At 37.5% G+C, this 17,584-nt stretch overlaps 1 protein-coding gene across 1 annotated transcript; it reads right to left on the reverse strand.

The window, feature by feature from the left end:
• Positions 1–472: 472 nt before the first annotated feature.
• Positions 473–15,333, reverse strand: org-1 (optomotor-blind-related-gene-1). Its single transcript, XM_041775094.2, has 7 exons — positions 15,141–15,333; positions 6,068–6,465; positions 5,701–5,933; positions 5,090–5,246; positions 4,785–4,946; positions 3,281–3,348; positions 473–2,051 (listed from the first exon to the last, which is right to left on the reverse strand). Exons 1-7 carry the CDS (start codon positions 15,310–15,312, stop codon positions 1,202–1,204), a joined length of 2,040 nt encoding a protein of 679 aa, XP_041631028.1. The 5' UTR covers positions 15,313–15,333; the 3' UTR covers positions 473–1,201.
• Between the last annotated feature and the right edge of the window lie 2,251 nt (positions 15,334–17,584).

Genomic DNA, 17,584 nt, shown 5'->3' on the forward strand with positions numbered 1-17,584 from the left:
ATATATCCCAAGGATCTTTGCAATATGCTCGTTATCTTGAGGATACATCAACTTGTAGAATTTATATTCCCATTCCCCTATTCGTTCCAAGCTCCTCCTTCGTTTGTTCTATTTGTTAGTTAAATTTTTCCATTTTCCACTTTTCCTCTTTACCATTTTCTTTTCCTTAATGTATCTCAATTAAAACGATGGCATTTTCTGTTTAGAAAAAGACGCAGAACCCAAAAAATAGAAAATGAAACGACTGCTGAAGTGAGATTGGTATAAAGTGATGTAGCATAAACAAAATGGTTAATGGAAAGTCGTATTTTTCCCCAGCTATTTTCCCCATTTCCCAATTGCAGCATTGACTCCGGCCATTTTGTATCCACAAACCAAAATGTAGAAAAAAAACGTATTGAGTTTTTGTTAATTTATGCTCGTGATGCTTTTAATTTTTTTCTTTTTGCTTTTATTATTTGAAACTGTTTCAGTTTTATGTGTATATTAAGAGATATGTATTGTATTTACATTGAATAAAACAAGTGACTAAAATGTTAGGAAAAAAAAGAAGAAAAATCATAGTATAGTTACACATTAACAGCTACATTTTACATCAAGATATGCATTTGGGGTTTTCCATTGTTTGGCACACAAATTCATAAAGTTAAGAACTAGACTAAAAAAAAAATAATAATAGTAATTTTATTTGTAAAATACTTGTAATACTTGTTGCATTTGTTTTTGGTTTTTCCTTTGCTGCTAATACTTAAATCCGCCGCACTGCTAAAATCAAGAATATAATCCGTGGCACTCACACACTGTTTCATCTCCATTAAAGATATCTCTACAAATCGGGAAATTATACTCCTACTTGCAACAATGTTTTAAAAATTAAATTGCATTTCTGATTTCCCTGGATAAATATCGAAGTTGATCGATTTACATCGATTTCCCTGGATAAATATCGAAGTTTATCGATTTACAAATCGATTTTCTCAAATATTTTATTCTTTGATTTGCAAATTAATTGTGCAGCACTTAATTGTTACCAATTCCTTTTTACACATTAGCCATAACTAATTTCTCGTTGATTTATGGCCGATTTTGAATCCTTCTTAATTTGCAGAAACTAGCGACATCAACACCTTGGCCAATAGATCGAATACACAGCTAGTTCTGTCCAATTCGGATAAATATCTTTGACTTTGGCAGGGATTCTTTAGCGGGGCACCAGGTCTATGTAGCTGTTGGGTCGCATCATCTGGTGATGGGCCGCCGAGCCATAGAAGCTGGGGTAACTGGCTCCCATTCCGTAGGCGGCGGCAGCCGCATGACGCGAAACCTTCAGCTTGTCATAGGCGCTAGCATATGGACCATGCCCATGCCCATGCCCATGGCCATGGTGATAGTGGGCGGCCGCAGCAGCCGTTGCATTGTGGTGATAAATGGCCCCAAAGTTACTCTGCTCCTGGGCATACGGTTGCCCGATGCTCGAGTATAGGTTGGCCGCAGCCATCACCTGGGTGGCTCCTGTGCCGGCGGCTGGCGAGGTTGCCGTTGCCGCTGCGACGGCTGCAAGGGATGTCGCTCCTGCTGTTGCCGTGGCAGGCGGGGATGCGGAGCTGTTGGAGTGCGGCGTTAGGGGATGGTGGGGCTGGTACGTGTGGTGATAGCCCCCATATTGGCCCCCGCTCTGTACCTGCTGATGCTGCTGGTGGAGAGGCTGCTGCGTCTGTAATGGATGTTGCTGATGCTGCTGCTGTTGCTGGAGTTGCTGCTGCTGCTGCTGCTGTTGGAGCTGTTGCTCCATTTGGTAGCCAAGGAGATCCGGCGAGTTGCCGGAGGCAGAGCTGCTGGACGGTGTGGCTGGGAGCTGCTGCTGCAGCTGTGCCTGCTGCTGATCCACAGCCAAGTCGGTGCAACCCAAGCTGAAGTGGCTGCTGGTTGCCGTTCGCTCCTTGAGTTGCTGATGCTGCAGCTGCTGTTGCTGCTGCTGTTGCTGCTGCTGTTGCTGCTGCTTCATGCGAGCCTGGCTTTCGTGGCTCATGCTGCTGCCACTGTTGCCGGTTCTGTAATTGCCATTATCAAGCAAAAAAAATAATTATAATTGTAACAATATTAGGTAATAGTTTTGAATTGAAAAAATACAACTGTAAGCATGGCTAGATCGAGGCTGCTGCCGCTGCTGCTGATCAAGACCATCTGGTTAAATTACAATTATAATGCCCTGCAAGGGTTTACAAATCCAGCCCTAAAGCCCAAGAGTCTTAAATAAAAAACTGAAAGTGATTGAAGTATTTTTTTCTGTAATAAACAACACTAAGCACTGTCGTAAACAATTGAGCTGATTTGTTTACTCTATGCTACGAAGCTGGGGCTTCCAAATCGACAAATATGAAACGAAATTAATTGTTTATGCTGCCGGCGCATCTGTCAGCCTTCGCATCAGCATCATCATTATTCGGGCTTCTGTTCTACATTCTGAAGTTATTCTTTATTGTTTTTTTTCGATATTTCTGTTTGCGACACGTCGGCAATTCCGGGAAAGTCTTTGTCCGTCGACCGAATGTCTAGATCCACTTGCACTCTCTCCCGAGTTTGAAGCATTTGGGAGGCGTTTGGGGATCGCTGGAAAGTTTTGGGCGGCAGATGGGACCGACAAGTTGCCATCTGATATGTAGGTCAAATTTTCGAAAGCATTTATTCGAAAGAGATCGTTTTGGAATGCTTTTTCTACTTGGTACTTGAAAGTTATAAAAGTATTCCAGTTATTTCTAACCTCTGTAAGCTTACATATACTGATCAGCATCACAGGGCGAGTCGATTCAGACACTGAGTTCAATTGGGAGATTATAAACATGTTGCTCGGTCTGAGCGCATTTCGCTATGCTACAACTCAAAAAGTTGGTGTTTTTGATAAGCTAAATTATGTTTTATTTTTGAAATTGCTGACCCTATACAATGTTCATCAAAAAACGAGTTGATTGAAAATATGTGCATTTTTCTATACTTTAAAACTTTTAAAATTGGATATAGTCTTAATTGAAAGTATTAGAAATACTATACACAACTTTACATACTTTTTGTTAACGTTTATACCAAGGTAAATTTTATTATCCATTTTAATATGTAAAATTGGAGTAAAATGTGGGGAGTACATAGTTTAGCTTATAGTTATTTTATATGAAGAACTGGCTAAATAGTTTTGAAAACCCAAATAAGTACTGCTTTTGATCGTACCAATATTCAATACAAATATAATATATTATTAATAATAATTGATTGGGCGGTTACTTACACATCATTGGTGCCATCATCCCGAAAGCCTTTGGCAAATGGATTGCTGGAGATCTTCAACTGTGTCACCTGTGAACGGCAGGAATGTGAAATCGTATTTTTATTTGACTGGCTGACTGGGAGTATGGGAACTATGCCAGCGATGCTGGAAGCAAAAACAAATAAATTAGATTCCCCAACAAATTAGAGAAAAATGTTTACAACTGGAAAATATGCCTGCCATGGCAGCGGGACCCGAAGACACGGAAAATGATTTGCAATAAATTTAAAGGGGGTGAGCTGAGTGTTTACACCCACATCGAGCACATAAATAATTTAAATACTTTCTAGCATGTCTGGCGGTATTTATAGCAAATGTTCTCTCTCGGCCAGCGATTACCGGAACCCAAGCCCCGAAAAATATATTCCCCGTCACCCGTCACCCGTTCCCCATTCCCCCAGCTAGAAATATGAATTATCCGCAAGACAAATATGGGAACTCAGCGCCAGAGTCGCTATGGCTCGTCATTCAACTGGAAACCCCCGATAAGGTATCGATGTTCTCTGGTATCGAACACTAAGACGTTTGTTCACCCCCATATCACGTTGCAAATAATGCCACAGTTTTGTCTGCCACTCTCCCTAATTTCCAGAAATACTAATGAGAACTTTAGTCTCTTTCCGAGAATGAATGTCCAAGTTTTCGCAGTAGCAAGTGCAGTCACTGCCCAGAGGTGGCTCTGTTCTTGGAAATATATCAATCACAAGTCGCACTTGGGTTGACAGGGTTTTATTTTCTTTCTCCTAATCAATATTGATTTACTTTTAACGCCACTTTGGCGACTTGAGAAAAAATATAATTTGTAAACATAAATCAACTCTTTTTGTTAGTTTTATCTTTATTTTTAAGTAAATTATGAAGCTAGGTTTTCCTAGGAAAATACTATTCGCAAAATGGGTTTTAAAATTATAAAAAACTCAAAAAGTTTAAAGAAAAGTCTTATATTTATAGGAAAGTTTTAATAAATATTATCAAAAAGAATAAAATAGATTATCTTGCTTTCCAAATATTTTCTCAAAAAAGAAAAGAAAGAGAAATATTTTCTATTGACGAGGGTATCTCCAGGGTCGATGTCCGCTTCTCCCGGGCGGCATACACATTATGGTTACATATAATCAAATATATTTGTGCGGCTGTTGTTCGGGCCCCGAGCTTTGTCCGCTTGCTCTGCTCGTTATAAATTATGGAAAAAACATAAACAATGAGGCCAAATTGGTGCAAAATGGTCGCGGCCTCTTGTTTAGTCTTTGGTATGCGAAGGGAAAATCACAAGCTGGAAAATTCAGGCGAAAAAGCAGGGGGTCGGGCGGGCATTGGGCAATTGGTGAGAGCGAAATTTGTACAAGAAATTTACAAAAGTCACAGAAAAATCTCCGAAGTAGTATAGTAGTAGTTTCTATAGAAACTTAAATGCAAAGCTCGGACTAAAAACAACAATAATAATAATAATATGAATATTACTCACCCGCTGATTCTGATAGGCAGTCACGGCCGTAAAACTTGTCTCCGGAAAGATGAAGGTGCGGAAGTGACTGGAGTGCTCGTTTTCATTCAAGGACGCGTTTTTCGGCGGCAAATACACCAAATGGAATCGGGGCTGATAGCGGTGCATTGAGTTCAATATGATCTAAAGGATACAGGAAGGACAATAAGGGGAAATCAGGAATTAATCTAAAGAATTCGAAGCAAATAGTCCATGGCATTCTGTAGAAGTTTTAAATTTCAATTTTTAGCCCAATTGAAATCGTTTTAGTTGAATTAAGAACTCACATGTCCATTTTCGTCCAGCTGATTGTTGGTGAGCTTCAGTTTGTCGAAGGACACGATCTGTTTCATCCAATTGGAGCCGGCAGCAGGTGAGTCGGGATGCACATGGATCCTGGGCGGGGAGATGGGATCCGCTTTGCCAGCCACCACCCAGCAGGAGCTATTCAAGAAGCATTGTATTATTCGTGTTGTTTATTATATTTATATTACGTATGGTACGTATTATTTTAAACTGTAATTTGTGAAGTTCTTTAGACTCGGGCTTGTCAATAGCCGTGGTTACGATCGTTTCATTGGCGCTACCCAAATCATCAAACCACCTGCTAAGAATTGCTCATTTTCTTGGTACTTTACCTTCCATCTAAGCTGGAACCCGTTGGGAGTCCTAAGCATCGATGTGAAGGCAAAAGCAAACCTCGAAAATCGGCAATAGTTCTTTTTGTTGTTTTTGAACCGATTGGAGACGAACTTTACAAATTCTTATTAGTTATAGGTCGTTGCTAACAAAAACATTTTAAATTATATTTATATAATTTAAATATTATATAGACAATATAATTATTTGTATTATTTATATTTAATATCACCGCTTCAAGTCGAAAAGAAAAGCTTACTTGTGGAAGGCGTAGCGGTAGCGCTTGTCATCCATGGGCACAAAGTCCATCATGCAGATGTAGGTGGCATGCGGATCAAGGCCTCCGATCCGCACCTGGAAAGTGGGAAACATACGACGGCCCGTCTTCGTGATGATCATCTCGGTGCCCTGGGCATGGAACTGATCCCACAGAGCCTTTGTCTCCAGCACAACGATGGCCTGCGCGAGAGACGGATGCACTGGCTCCGCTTCCTTGATAGCAAACAACAAGTGGGGAATACTTTAGAAATTTGTTTTTAGTTCTATTGGTAAGCACTCTCTCTATTTTATTTTATTTAACAAGCATGCTCCCATTAACTTTTTTAATTTAACCAACTTTGTCTTACCCCTTTGCCGATGTTGTTGCTATTGTTGTTCTGGGCTTTCCCCGAGCTATTCTCCGTGCTATTGTTGCTGTCTTTTTTGTGTTGGCTTTTGTATTTCTTGGAAGCAGTTCCTCCCGCCGGTGCCGTCGCCGACGCCGACGCAGACGCCGACGGCGATGTGGCTGCTGCACCCGCTGACGCTGATCCTGGCGACGACTCATTGGAGGCGCCGGGGTAATCGGGGAGAAGGGACTGCTCCTGGCAGCTGGTATGGGATTGGGGATTGCTGCTGGAGTGGCTGCTGCTGTTGGCAGTGCCAATGCTGCCCGTGCTAAGAGTCTCGATGTCCGCCAACTTGGCATCGATCTGCTCCAGCGGCTTGTAGGAGCTTCGATCCTTGCCCGCCGTTTGGATGCAGGCTGCAAGTGTTGTTTTTTTATCATTATTCATAAAATATCTAAATTTTTATACTATAAAAAATTTTAACAAAAAGAAAGCTACTCTTTCAGTTTGCAATTATTTCATTTAAACTCTTTTGATATTGGTCAATTGAGAACAAAGGAGAAAAACAGGAGAGATATTCAAGATTTGTAATTGAACAATCATTCCCATGGCACTCATTCCATATGTTGTAAGATTAAAAACAGTATTTGTCATTTATTATTCATTATTTATTTATGTATTATTATTTAATCTCTTTGCTATATTTGTTTAATTTTCATACGTTTTCTGTGTAACGTGTAATATTAAAAGATGACACATCTTAAAGTAGATAAAAATATTTAGGAAAATTGCGAAAATATAATTTGACAGGTATTTGAAAAAGTAGTCCCGGACTTATTCTTTTACTAATGTAGCTCAAACAGGGAGAGTCTAAACCGCATAGTAACGGACAGACGGACGGACAGAGGGACATGGCTATAGCGACTCTGCAATCTTCTGATCAAAATCATAATTCCACAAAATGCATAAAAAAAGATCTTGTTTGAAGATCATTTTCGATAAAACGAAAATATTTAGGAATAATAATAAGAGAGTAGAGAATTAGTTTCATTGGTTACGATTCAATGTCCGAAAAAGTCGCGTCATTTTTATTTTCTTCATAGATAAATTATAATTTCTTATAATTTTTAAGTTCGATTTGGGGTTGAATTTTTGAATTAATCCTGTTTCGGGATTCAAGTAATAAAATTCCTAAAGCTTAAACAAACTCTTAAAAGATGATAAATAATCCCAAACATTTTTTATTCAAATCTGAAAAATCCAAAAAAATCTATTGCCCCAGTGACCCAGTTGGTAAGCGGACTGTCTGAGAATTCTGAGACATTGGCTCAAAACCTGGACGGGATTCAAGAAAGTAAGTTCCTTTTTTGAAGATTCGTTTATTTTACAATTACAGATAAAATAAAATCGTTCACAAAGAAGTTTAGAAAAAACAGAATCTTATTTTGATATTGCTTAGGAATTTAAAGTCAGCTCTAATTGGTATTTACTTTTTAAAATTTTATTTTAGGCCAACTTGTGATTAAATCTGCATTTTTAGGGATTACAATTTTTAAGATTAGCGGGATTGAATCAAAAATTGAAATGATTGAAAATATTAAGTGTGTTCGTTGTTTAAATTTGGCAACAGTATACCGCTTTTTTTATCTGTGTAAAAACAAACTTGCTTGATTTTCAAAGCGTAAAAGAAAACCTTTGGAAAGTGAGAACGGAAGCACTGAAAACGTTAGAACCTGTAAAAGGCAAATGCCGGAGCTCCCATGATATTTATTAGTATTATTATTTTTTTTTATTTTATATGTATACATTTTAAGATTGATCAAAATGTCATATTGGTGCTAAGCGATATGTAATCTTATGCGATTATCTAGAAAAATCGGATCATATTCTTCTTATACCCTTGCAAGGTATTATAATTTCAGTCAAAAGTTTCTAACGTAGTGAAGGAGACATTTCCGGCCCTAAAGAGTATATACAGCCATCAAATTTTTAACCTGAAATCGCCATAAAAAAGCCTTATTTCGCCCGTAGTTTTAGAAATTCGCCATTAAAATGGATCCAAAGGTAAGTCGCTCTATAAATTAAAAAAAAATTTGCTCTAAAATTACGAAAGAACCTTTCTTGAATCATTTCCTAAATGTAGAACAACAATTTTTATACCCTTGCAGGGTATTATAATTTCAGTCAGAAGTTTGCAACGCAGTGAAGGAGACGTTTCCGACCCTATAAAGTATATATATTCTTGATCAGCATCAACAGCCGAGTCGATCTAGCCATGTCCGTCTGTCCGTCTGTCCGTCCGTCTGTCCGTCTGTCCGTTTCTACGCAAACTAGTCCCTCAGTTTTAAAGCTATCTGAATGAAACTTTGCATATAGTCTTCTATATACTCTCACTGCTATATATGTCGGAATGGGCCGGATCGGACGACTATATCATATAGCTGCCATACAAATGTTCGATAAATTTTTAGAAAAAAAATTATAACTTGGCTGTTTTTCAATATTATTGAATCATTTTTGAGATATAGCCATTTTATATTATTCCAGAATTTTGGTAAAAAATTTTATGAAAATCGGACCACTATATCTTATAGCTGCCACAGGAACGATCGGAAAATTAATCGAAAAAAATTATAACTTCGTTGTTTTTCAACGTATTTTAATCTACTTTAAGACATGAGCTTCTGGTATTATTTCAGAATTTTGGTATAAATTTTATGAAAATCGGACGACTATATCTTATAGCTGCCATAGGAACGATAGGGAAAGTAAAAGAAAAAATTAGAACTTCGTTGTTTTTCAACGTATTTTTATCTACTTTGAGACATGAGCTTTTAGTATTATTTCAGAATTTTGGGAACAATAATTTGAAAATCGGACAACTATATCATATAGCTGCCATAGAAGCGATCCGTAGATGTTGAGAAAATGTAAAGCTGTGAATGTATAACTGTAACTGTCAAACTGTAAACATAATAAGTATAGGTAAAATATAATGAAACTCTGTTTTGTGTGTGTCTTCAGCATTAGAATTTATAATATAAATATCAAAACCAATCTGCAAGGGTATACAAACTTCGGCGTGCCGAAGTTAGCTTCCTTTCTTGTTTTTAAGTCGATTTGTCCAAAATATGGGAACTTTTCTCCTAAAATTAAAGGTTAATTCTTTCTAACATTTAAAAAGAGTTTTCTTGAATGTAGAAAAAATGTATTGTTTTTAGGGCGATTTTCCCTAAATATGGGAAAAACTTTTCTTAAAAGAAAGTTTAATTTTTTCATTCATTTAGGGTCATTTTTCTTGAATTGAAGGTAAGTGAGGGAAATTGTAATTTTATTTTGTTGCTATAGCAATAATAATATTATTTTTGTTGTATAATATTTTTTTTTTTTTTTTTTTTTTTTTTTTTTTTTTCGCGCGGGGTCCCGCTTCCACCTCCCGCCCAACCGACCGAGGGGCGCAGCCGCGTGACGTACGGCACGAATCGCGAACTAGATAGACGCGGTAAATGAAAGAAGAAAAGAACGAGGAAACGTTACGAGAGTTACGATACGAGAGTAAAATTTACTAAGAAAAAAAATAAAATTTATTAATATATATATATAAGTAAAATAAAAGTAAAAACGCATGCAAAATAAATATAATAAGTAAAAACGCATGCAAAATAAATATAAAAAAGTATAATATTATGTAACTAACTAATAACTACGATAAATAAATAAAAACGCATGCAAAATAAATATTAAAAAATTAATATAATGTAACTAAATACTACAATAAATAAATAAAAACGCATGCAAAATTAGATTAAGGTGATACATTACGAGCTAACTCAACAAGTATTAAAGTTTTTAGTACGGAAGGGCTGTCACTACGAATTATAATGTCAGAGAGGCGGTTGTAATCCGTACATAAAACCCTAAAGGGTTCATGTACTTCAAACTCCCGCCTACAGTGATTTACAAATAAAGGGATTAGGGTTCTAGATGTTAGTCGGGGAACGTGGAAGTTAAGCTGCCCTAAAAGAAAGGGGCTCTCAACATCACCGTTTATTAGGTTATGAAGGAATACGACACCAAGCATCGTTCTACGGTTAGCTAGGGAGGGTAAGTTAATTAATAGGAGTCTACTTGAATAGGACGGTAGCCTCTCATCAGCATCCCAAGGTAGGCCACGGAGGGCGAAAAGTAAAAAGTTCTTTTGTACAGATTCAATACGGTTAATATGGATTCCGAATTGAGGACTCCAGACGCATGAACCATACTCCAATATAGGGCGAACTAACGAAGTAAAAAGGGTCTTCGTTATATAAGGGGAATCGAATTCCTTCGACCACCTCTTAATAAAACCGAGCATGCCTTTGGCTTTATTAACCATGCACGAAATATGTTCAGAGAACGAAAGTTTAGGGTCTAAGCGAACGCCTAAATCATCAACAAGAGATATTCTTTCAAGAGCGCAATCATTTAGCATATATGTGGCAAACTGGGGAGTGACACGTGAAAATGTCATCAGCTTGCATTTAGAGTTATTGAGATGTAATAAATTAGCACGACACCATGCTTGAAAGTTATTAAGATCCGATTGCAGGTCTGACTGGCAAGAGCTGTCCGTATACTGCAAGCATAGTTTAACGTCATCAGCGTACATAAGTACTCTAGAATTCGTTAGAACCAGCGGGAGGTCATTGATAAACAATGTAAATAGCAGCGGGCCGAGGTGGCTACCCTGTGGGACGCCAGAAGTGACTCTGAGGAATTTGGATAGAGCATTTTTAAACAGAACCTTTTGAGTTCTGTCACTCAAATAGCTCAAAATCCATTTAAGAAGATCGACCGGAAACCCGATTAAGTCAAGCTTCCTTACAAGAAGAGAGTGATTAACCGAGTCAAAAGCTTTACTGAAGTCTGTGTAAATCACGTCGGTTTGTAAGTTACGTTGGAAACCTCTAATAATGAAGGAGGTGAGTTCCAGAAGATTTGTAGTGGTCGATCTTCGCCTCATAAAACCATGCTGACATGGTGAAATTACGGATCTGCATAAATGCTGCAAGTGGGGAGTAATTACATTCTCGAAAAGTTTTGGAATTGCCGACAACTTAGAGATTCCTCTATAGTTGCTGGCGTCCGATTTGCTACCTTTTTTGTGGAGAGGAATGATAAATGATTCCTTCCAAATAAGGGGAAATTCTGAGGTTTCTAAAGATAAGGTAAACAATTTCAGAAGGGGATTGCACAGAGCTCCGGCACAATACCTGAGCACGCAGCCTGGTATTCCATCGGGACCCGGTGAGTAAACTGGTTTTACACGATGAAGATCCGAACTAAGGGAGCTTTCGGTTAAAATAGGACTGAAAATTAGGTTCGACTTGGGCAAATCAAAAGAGTAAGTCTGATCTAAGCAATTTAAGGAACAATACGTAGTTTTGAAAAACTCGGCAAAGAGATCGGCGATGGCCTGATCAGAGTTTGCTGTAGCGTTCTTGAACGAAAGCGATGAAGGATGTAAATTGGGTTTCCGCTTAGTATTAACAAAGTTATAAAACTGTTTCGGGTCCTGCGTGAACTGAACCCTACAGCGAGTTAAATAACTTTTATAACATTGCGCGTTAAGCACAATATATATATATATATTAATATTAATAATAATAATATTATTATTTTTGGAAGGAAGCTAACACCGAAGTTCGTATACCCTTGCAGTTTGCAATAGGATCATTAGAATCGAGCTATTCTAGTTAAATTAATAGAACAAATAAAATGATTATTATAAAAACACACACAAAACAGAGTTTCATTACATTTTACCTATATTTATTATGTCTACAGTCTGACAGTTACAGTTTTACATTCCCAGCTCTACATCTACCGATCGTTTCTATTTTTTTTTTGGAAAAAAAAAATAATGAAATTTTATTTGACTAGTGCACTGTTACCTAGATATTTGGCAACTAAACCTAATTGGAAGTTAATTCTATGTTTACAATGCTTTGTTTTGGAGGAGTATTAAGTTAAGTTATGTTTACATAATTTGAAATGATTTTCATGTTTTGTCTGATATTTTATGTCAAGATCCTGTCGGGGAGGTCTTGAGGGTGGTGACGTTTAAGTCTTCTCCTGACTCGTATTCTGTGTTCAGCGGTGGCTAATCTTCTAGCCAGACTATTAGGGTGATTGTTAAGTTTTTCCATGTACTTAGTTGAAACAGTGTGAAGTTTGTCTCCAAGCTTGGGCACCTTTAGGTCTCGTTCAATGTCTCTAGTCCTCATATACCAAGGAGCCCCAGAGATCCTCCTTAATGTTTTTGCTTGAAGAATCCGTATCTTGTTCAAATGACATCTTGCAGCAATTCCATAAACTTGAAGGCCATAAAACAGGGAGGGGGCTAGTATTGACTTATATATCATGACCTTGGAGTAAAGCGATAGTTTGTTGCGGGGTGCCAGGAGCCATGCCATCCGGGAAACTTTAGCCTTAAAAGCATGCTGAATGTTCGCAACATGCCTGCCGAACGTAAGTTTACGGTCCAAGGTAACGCGTAGCAACGGACAGACGGACGGACGGACGGACGGACAAACGGACATGGCTAGATCGACTCGGCTGTTGATGCTGATCAAGAGTATATATACTTTATAGGGTCGGAAATGTCTCCTTCACTGCGTTGCAAACTTCTGACTGAAATTATAATACGCTGCAAGGGTATAAAAATAAATAAAACTCTACCAACTACGTCGAAATATTTAGTTACAACCTATTTTTTTTACCCTACATACGTACTGCAGATAATGCAAATAATTCGTATAGTTCTAAATAAAACATTAGCTTAAAAACATATAAAATCGTATTAGCTCCAAATTCCGATTTGGTTCAACTACAGCGCCCTGAAATCAAATAGTGTTGAGGGAAAATGAGAAGAAAATTAAAATGGGTGGAATATATTTTCCTATAAATCAAATGTGTCGCACATGGTATAAGTCCGCAGTGAGTAAGAAAAGTGAATGGATTTATATATAGCCGCCGAGATAGGCTAATTTCGCATTTAATGTGATTTATGCGATTTAAAGTGGAAGTGAGACGCCACGCCGGCGCAGATACAGAAGGAATCCCTGGGATTCCGCCCGAGCCAGGACCTGGGCGATGCCACAGCCCCATATAATGAGCCGACTTTCGAAACAAATGGGACAACATATCCAATTATAAAAAGGCGTCAGGCAGCGGCCGCTGATTGAGTTGCTCGCGTCTAAATTTAGGTTCTCCTTTCTTTTTGTAATTTCTTTTATTTATTTTTGTTTGTTTTGAGGGAATAAGTACGCCTGGCGGTCGCGAGTCGGGTGAATTTTGCAATTAAATGTCTCTCTTGAGAGTTGTGGCATCGCCACCAATGACCCATGACAGGTCGCTGTTTTATCGCTTAATGAAACGCTATTTTTTTTTATTTCTTTGCTGTTTTTTGCCGCACATCTCCTGAACTGTACCGCTTCACGAATGAATTCTAAAATCAATTACCGTTTGGCACAACAAATCGTTTTTCTGTCACATCAAACAACAACAAGGGCCGGCCCGGCCAGCGGAAAAATGCCACTTGAGAATCTGGGATCCCGGAATTCGGAGCTAATTGCTCTGGTTTTCTGGTCTTGTGGCGTCTCATTGCTTGTTCCGCCGAGCTGCCATGGTCCGTGTATTTTGGTAATTACTGTATCGGAAACCAAATCCAGCGAAAGAAATACGGCTCCGGTCTCCGTCTCGGTCTTTGTGGTTCTCTCTTCAGGGCTTAACAAATGATTAACTATTATCAAACTGTGTTTATGTCAAATATTCTCTGGTTTATTGACTTTAAAAATAAAGAATACTTTTAAAAATATTAATATTATTTGTATAATTATTTACAGCATTTTTTTATATTTATATATTAAATAAGCAAAGGGAGTGTTTGGGATTTTAAAGAAAAGCTCTCACAAAATAATGAAAGTCCTCAATAGCAAAATAATATTTGTATTCTATCTTTTGAGTTGATGCTGTTTAAAGCGATTTTGGTCTAATTTTACGATTTTGTATCATTTTCTGAGCTTGAAAGTTTCTCTTGACGAAAAAATAACATTTTTCCAGCTTTCCAACTCTTCACTTAAGATTTCTTTATAGAGATCTTTTCCCCGAAACAGAAATATCACTCTAAGGTTGTAACACTATAATTTCTGTTTTTTGTTTTTATAATATATTATTTATATTTTCCAGTTCATAAAAATAACCGGGAATGACTGGGATTGTTAGGCTGTCAAACAAGTATTCCTTATTATTATATCAATCTTAGCTATGAACGACATGAATATGGATATGGATAGAAACTCTTTTTAACTCAGGAAATCCTGGGCTTAACAGCCTTATCTTCCTAATTCCTTGAGTGTAAGCGTGTACATTTTTAAAAAGCTTTAGTTGTCTCTAAAAATTCTTTGAACTTTTAAGAATTAAAATAAATCCAAAAGGTATAAGAAAACTCCAGCAACGTTTTTTCCTTTGTGGTTTTCCCAAAACTAAGTTTTTCAAACTGGTGTATTATCATATTAAGGGTCATTAAAAATTATACAACTTAGAAAAGTTGTCTGTCTAAATGTGTAAATGAATAAAAATCAAAATCATAATTTCAGTTAGCCAACTAAAAAATAAGATAACTTGGAGAAGAGTTCACAAGAGGATATTGACTTGCTTTACGTCAAATTTATTTGGAAATCATATTATTTTTCTGCCAAATAGCAATCAGGAACCTTGACAGTGATGTGAGAAATCAGGTTTAAGGGCACAATTCTTTTCATCCATGTTGAGTGCATTTGAAAACCATTATAATTTTAGATTTGTTTGATGTTTCAGAAACAAATTCACCATGCGCAAGTGTTTAGAAAGGAAGGGTCTTACTAATATACTTGCCATATGAAACTGTCTAAGCAATTTATATTTTTTAATTAAGAATTGAGAACTTAAGCTGGATTACTTGTTATTATATCCTTCCTAAAAAATATTTAAAAATGATTGCTTACAAAAATGGGGTAAAGGATTCCTCCTCATCAGATCAGATTTTCCGCCAGAGTAGGACTACACTCACCTTCGATTTGCTTCATGGGACTCAGGCCGCCGGACATGTAGGGAGTGACCCAGTAATCGTTGGCATAGCAGCTGTAATCCGTGAGATTTGCGCCCAGACCATTGTCCAGGAACTGCATCGAGGGCGTCATCATGGCACTGGCGCACTCCGTGGGACCCATCAGGTGAGTCATTCTACTATATATCAGGTGGGGGTCACAGGAAAAAAAAAACACGAAATATTCTTTATTCTTGGCCCATTTATATGGGTTTGATTTGTTTGACTTTTGGCTGTTTTGATCTCAAACGTTTTTCGCGCAGTTGTCAGATTTGATTATTGCACACACACAGCATCACTCACTCGCGGCACTGCAAAAAAATTGTATTCAGGGAGGGGGGAGGGGGACTTGTTGAAAAATCACCACAACCTTTCGCAGTTGTCAATCACAATCTAGATCGAGATCGAAATCGAAATCGAAATACAAGTACAACAAAAAAAAGTGTTGCTCTCCAAGCTTTATTTCTTTTATTTTAAATTTTATGGCCCGATTGCGTTGACTGGCGATTTTTTTGTCCGTGATCGATCGCCAAATTGCCACCATCGACCGATTGATAGACTTCAACTTGTTTTATTTGTTTTCCTTTTGAACCTCGTCTGGGCGAAGGCGTTGAGTTGTCTCAATTGCCACCTTTTTCCGGCCAAGTGCGAACTGATTTCCGCCGATGCACTATCCGTATGTATCTGGCATATTATCTCCGACGATCTGATCACAATCCCTCACTGGCACTGGTACTGACACTGATCTGGTCGCAGCGATCGCACATCACACATCCGTTCCGACAAGCGTTTGTCCGCCGAATGAGAGTTCCCATCGGGGCCATCGGATGCCGATCCCATCCTCTCGAGTCGCTTCTAACCCACCCACTGGTCCCTCAAGAGTCTCCCAGCCAATCGTCGGGCAGCAGCATCCAAATTTAGACTCGATCCCAGTGCCAAGCGATCCACCAATGGCCGAGGGACCGAGATCTCTCCTCCTTGTCGAGCTCTCCGCTTGGGTCGATGTCGACATGTGTTATCCCCTCCGCCGATTGTGTCTTGTGAGATGGACACTTTGAGGAAAATCCCCGGCGGAACTCAAGTAGCGCAGCCACCAGATGTGTGGATACAGTGAGGATTGCAGACTTTTGAAAATTTAAATATGCGGTAAGTCAAACGATATGTATGCCAAATCTCAAAATGAATCCTTTGAAGGATTTCTCAGACGAAATGAAAATATATAAATAAAAGCAGAAAAAAGGCTTACTCCTGGAAGCAGAAACTTGTATATCCTTACTGGTATGTAAAATAAGAACTAACTTTAATACATTTTCATATTCTTTTTATTTATTCCATTTCCAAACGTTCTCATATTAACTATTAATTGTAAGTCTTAAATGATATACCTCGGAGTAAATGAAAGTTCGTTAAAAAATCACAAACCTTTTTTATTATCCATAAGGTACAAGGATATTTTGCCCAGAGTTGCATATTTTTCTGAAAAATGGAGACGGATAACAAAAATGTGAGAGTTATTAGACAACGAAGTTTTTCTCTTTGCAACAAATACATTTGTGTTGGTAGGACCAAATAATGTTGCTAAGCAAGTTCATATAAACATGTTGCGCAACATGTTCCTAATAACATTTTGTCTGTCAGGTGGCATCAAAACACTTTAATTTGAGTATTTCATAAATCTGAGCATTATTTAATTCATTTATTTTATTTTTCTAATCAAAGACCAGCGATTAAAATAAGACTACATGGAAAGTTGCTTTCATAAACATAAGTAGCTCTAAAAACGAGAGACTATATAATACACTGATAAAAAATTCTTCTTTTAAGATTGCGCGATCCTAAATAAAAAACTTAATAAAAGACCGAAAATTCGAGAACTGAGATTTTTAGGGTTTATTCAAGCACAAAAAATATTTACATTTAAGATTTTCCACAATCTTAAAAAAAAAATTTAATTTAGACCGAATATTCTAAAAACAATTCGAATAATCTTAAAACAATACCAAAAACGTTTAATATCATAAATTAAAAAACTTAATTTAGGATTCTTGTAATCCTTAAAATTTTAGAAGAGTGTACATACTACTGTTGTCCAAGTTTTCTTACTTAAAAATGGAAGTCATAATGTCGTCCCGCTCTTACGATCATTCTTAATAGATACAGAGAGATAGATACTTTCTTTTTTGCTCTCTCCTTGGAGTTTTATGAATTAGCATTTTCCACATTAGTAGTCGATTGATCAGATCGAATCGAATCGAATCGAATCCCGCCCGGAGATTGGGAAATGTAAGTAGCTTTTAATAGGATTTTATATTCTAATCTAAGTGATTTAATAATGTCTATAATACAAATTTAAAAATAGAATGTTTGGGCTTAAATCATTACTCCTTAGAATCTTGAATTATGATACA

The sequence above is a fragment of the Drosophila kikkawai genome, chromosome X (assembly GCF_030179895.1).
Source record: "Drosophila kikkawai strain 14028-0561.14 chromosome X, DkikHiC1v2, whole genome shotgun sequence".
Taxonomy (NCBI): Eukaryota; Metazoa; Arthropoda; class Insecta; order Diptera; family Drosophilidae; genus Drosophila; species Drosophila kikkawai.

Excerpts from the sequence above, each read along its gene's own strand:
- org-1 (XM_041775094.2), bottom strand. The coding sequence starts at position 15,312 with ATGACTCACCTGATGGGTCCCACGGAGTGCGCCAGTGCCATGATGACG. Across the intron at positions 5,247-5,700 it reads TACCGCTACGCCTTCCACAA|CTCCTGCTGGGTGGTGGCTG; the intron begins GTAAGCTTTTCT and ends CTTCTTGAATAG. Across the intron at positions 4,947-5,089 it reads AGCTGGACGAAAATGGACAT|ATCATATTGAACTCAATGCA; the intron begins GTGAGTTCTTAA and ends TGTATCCTTTAG.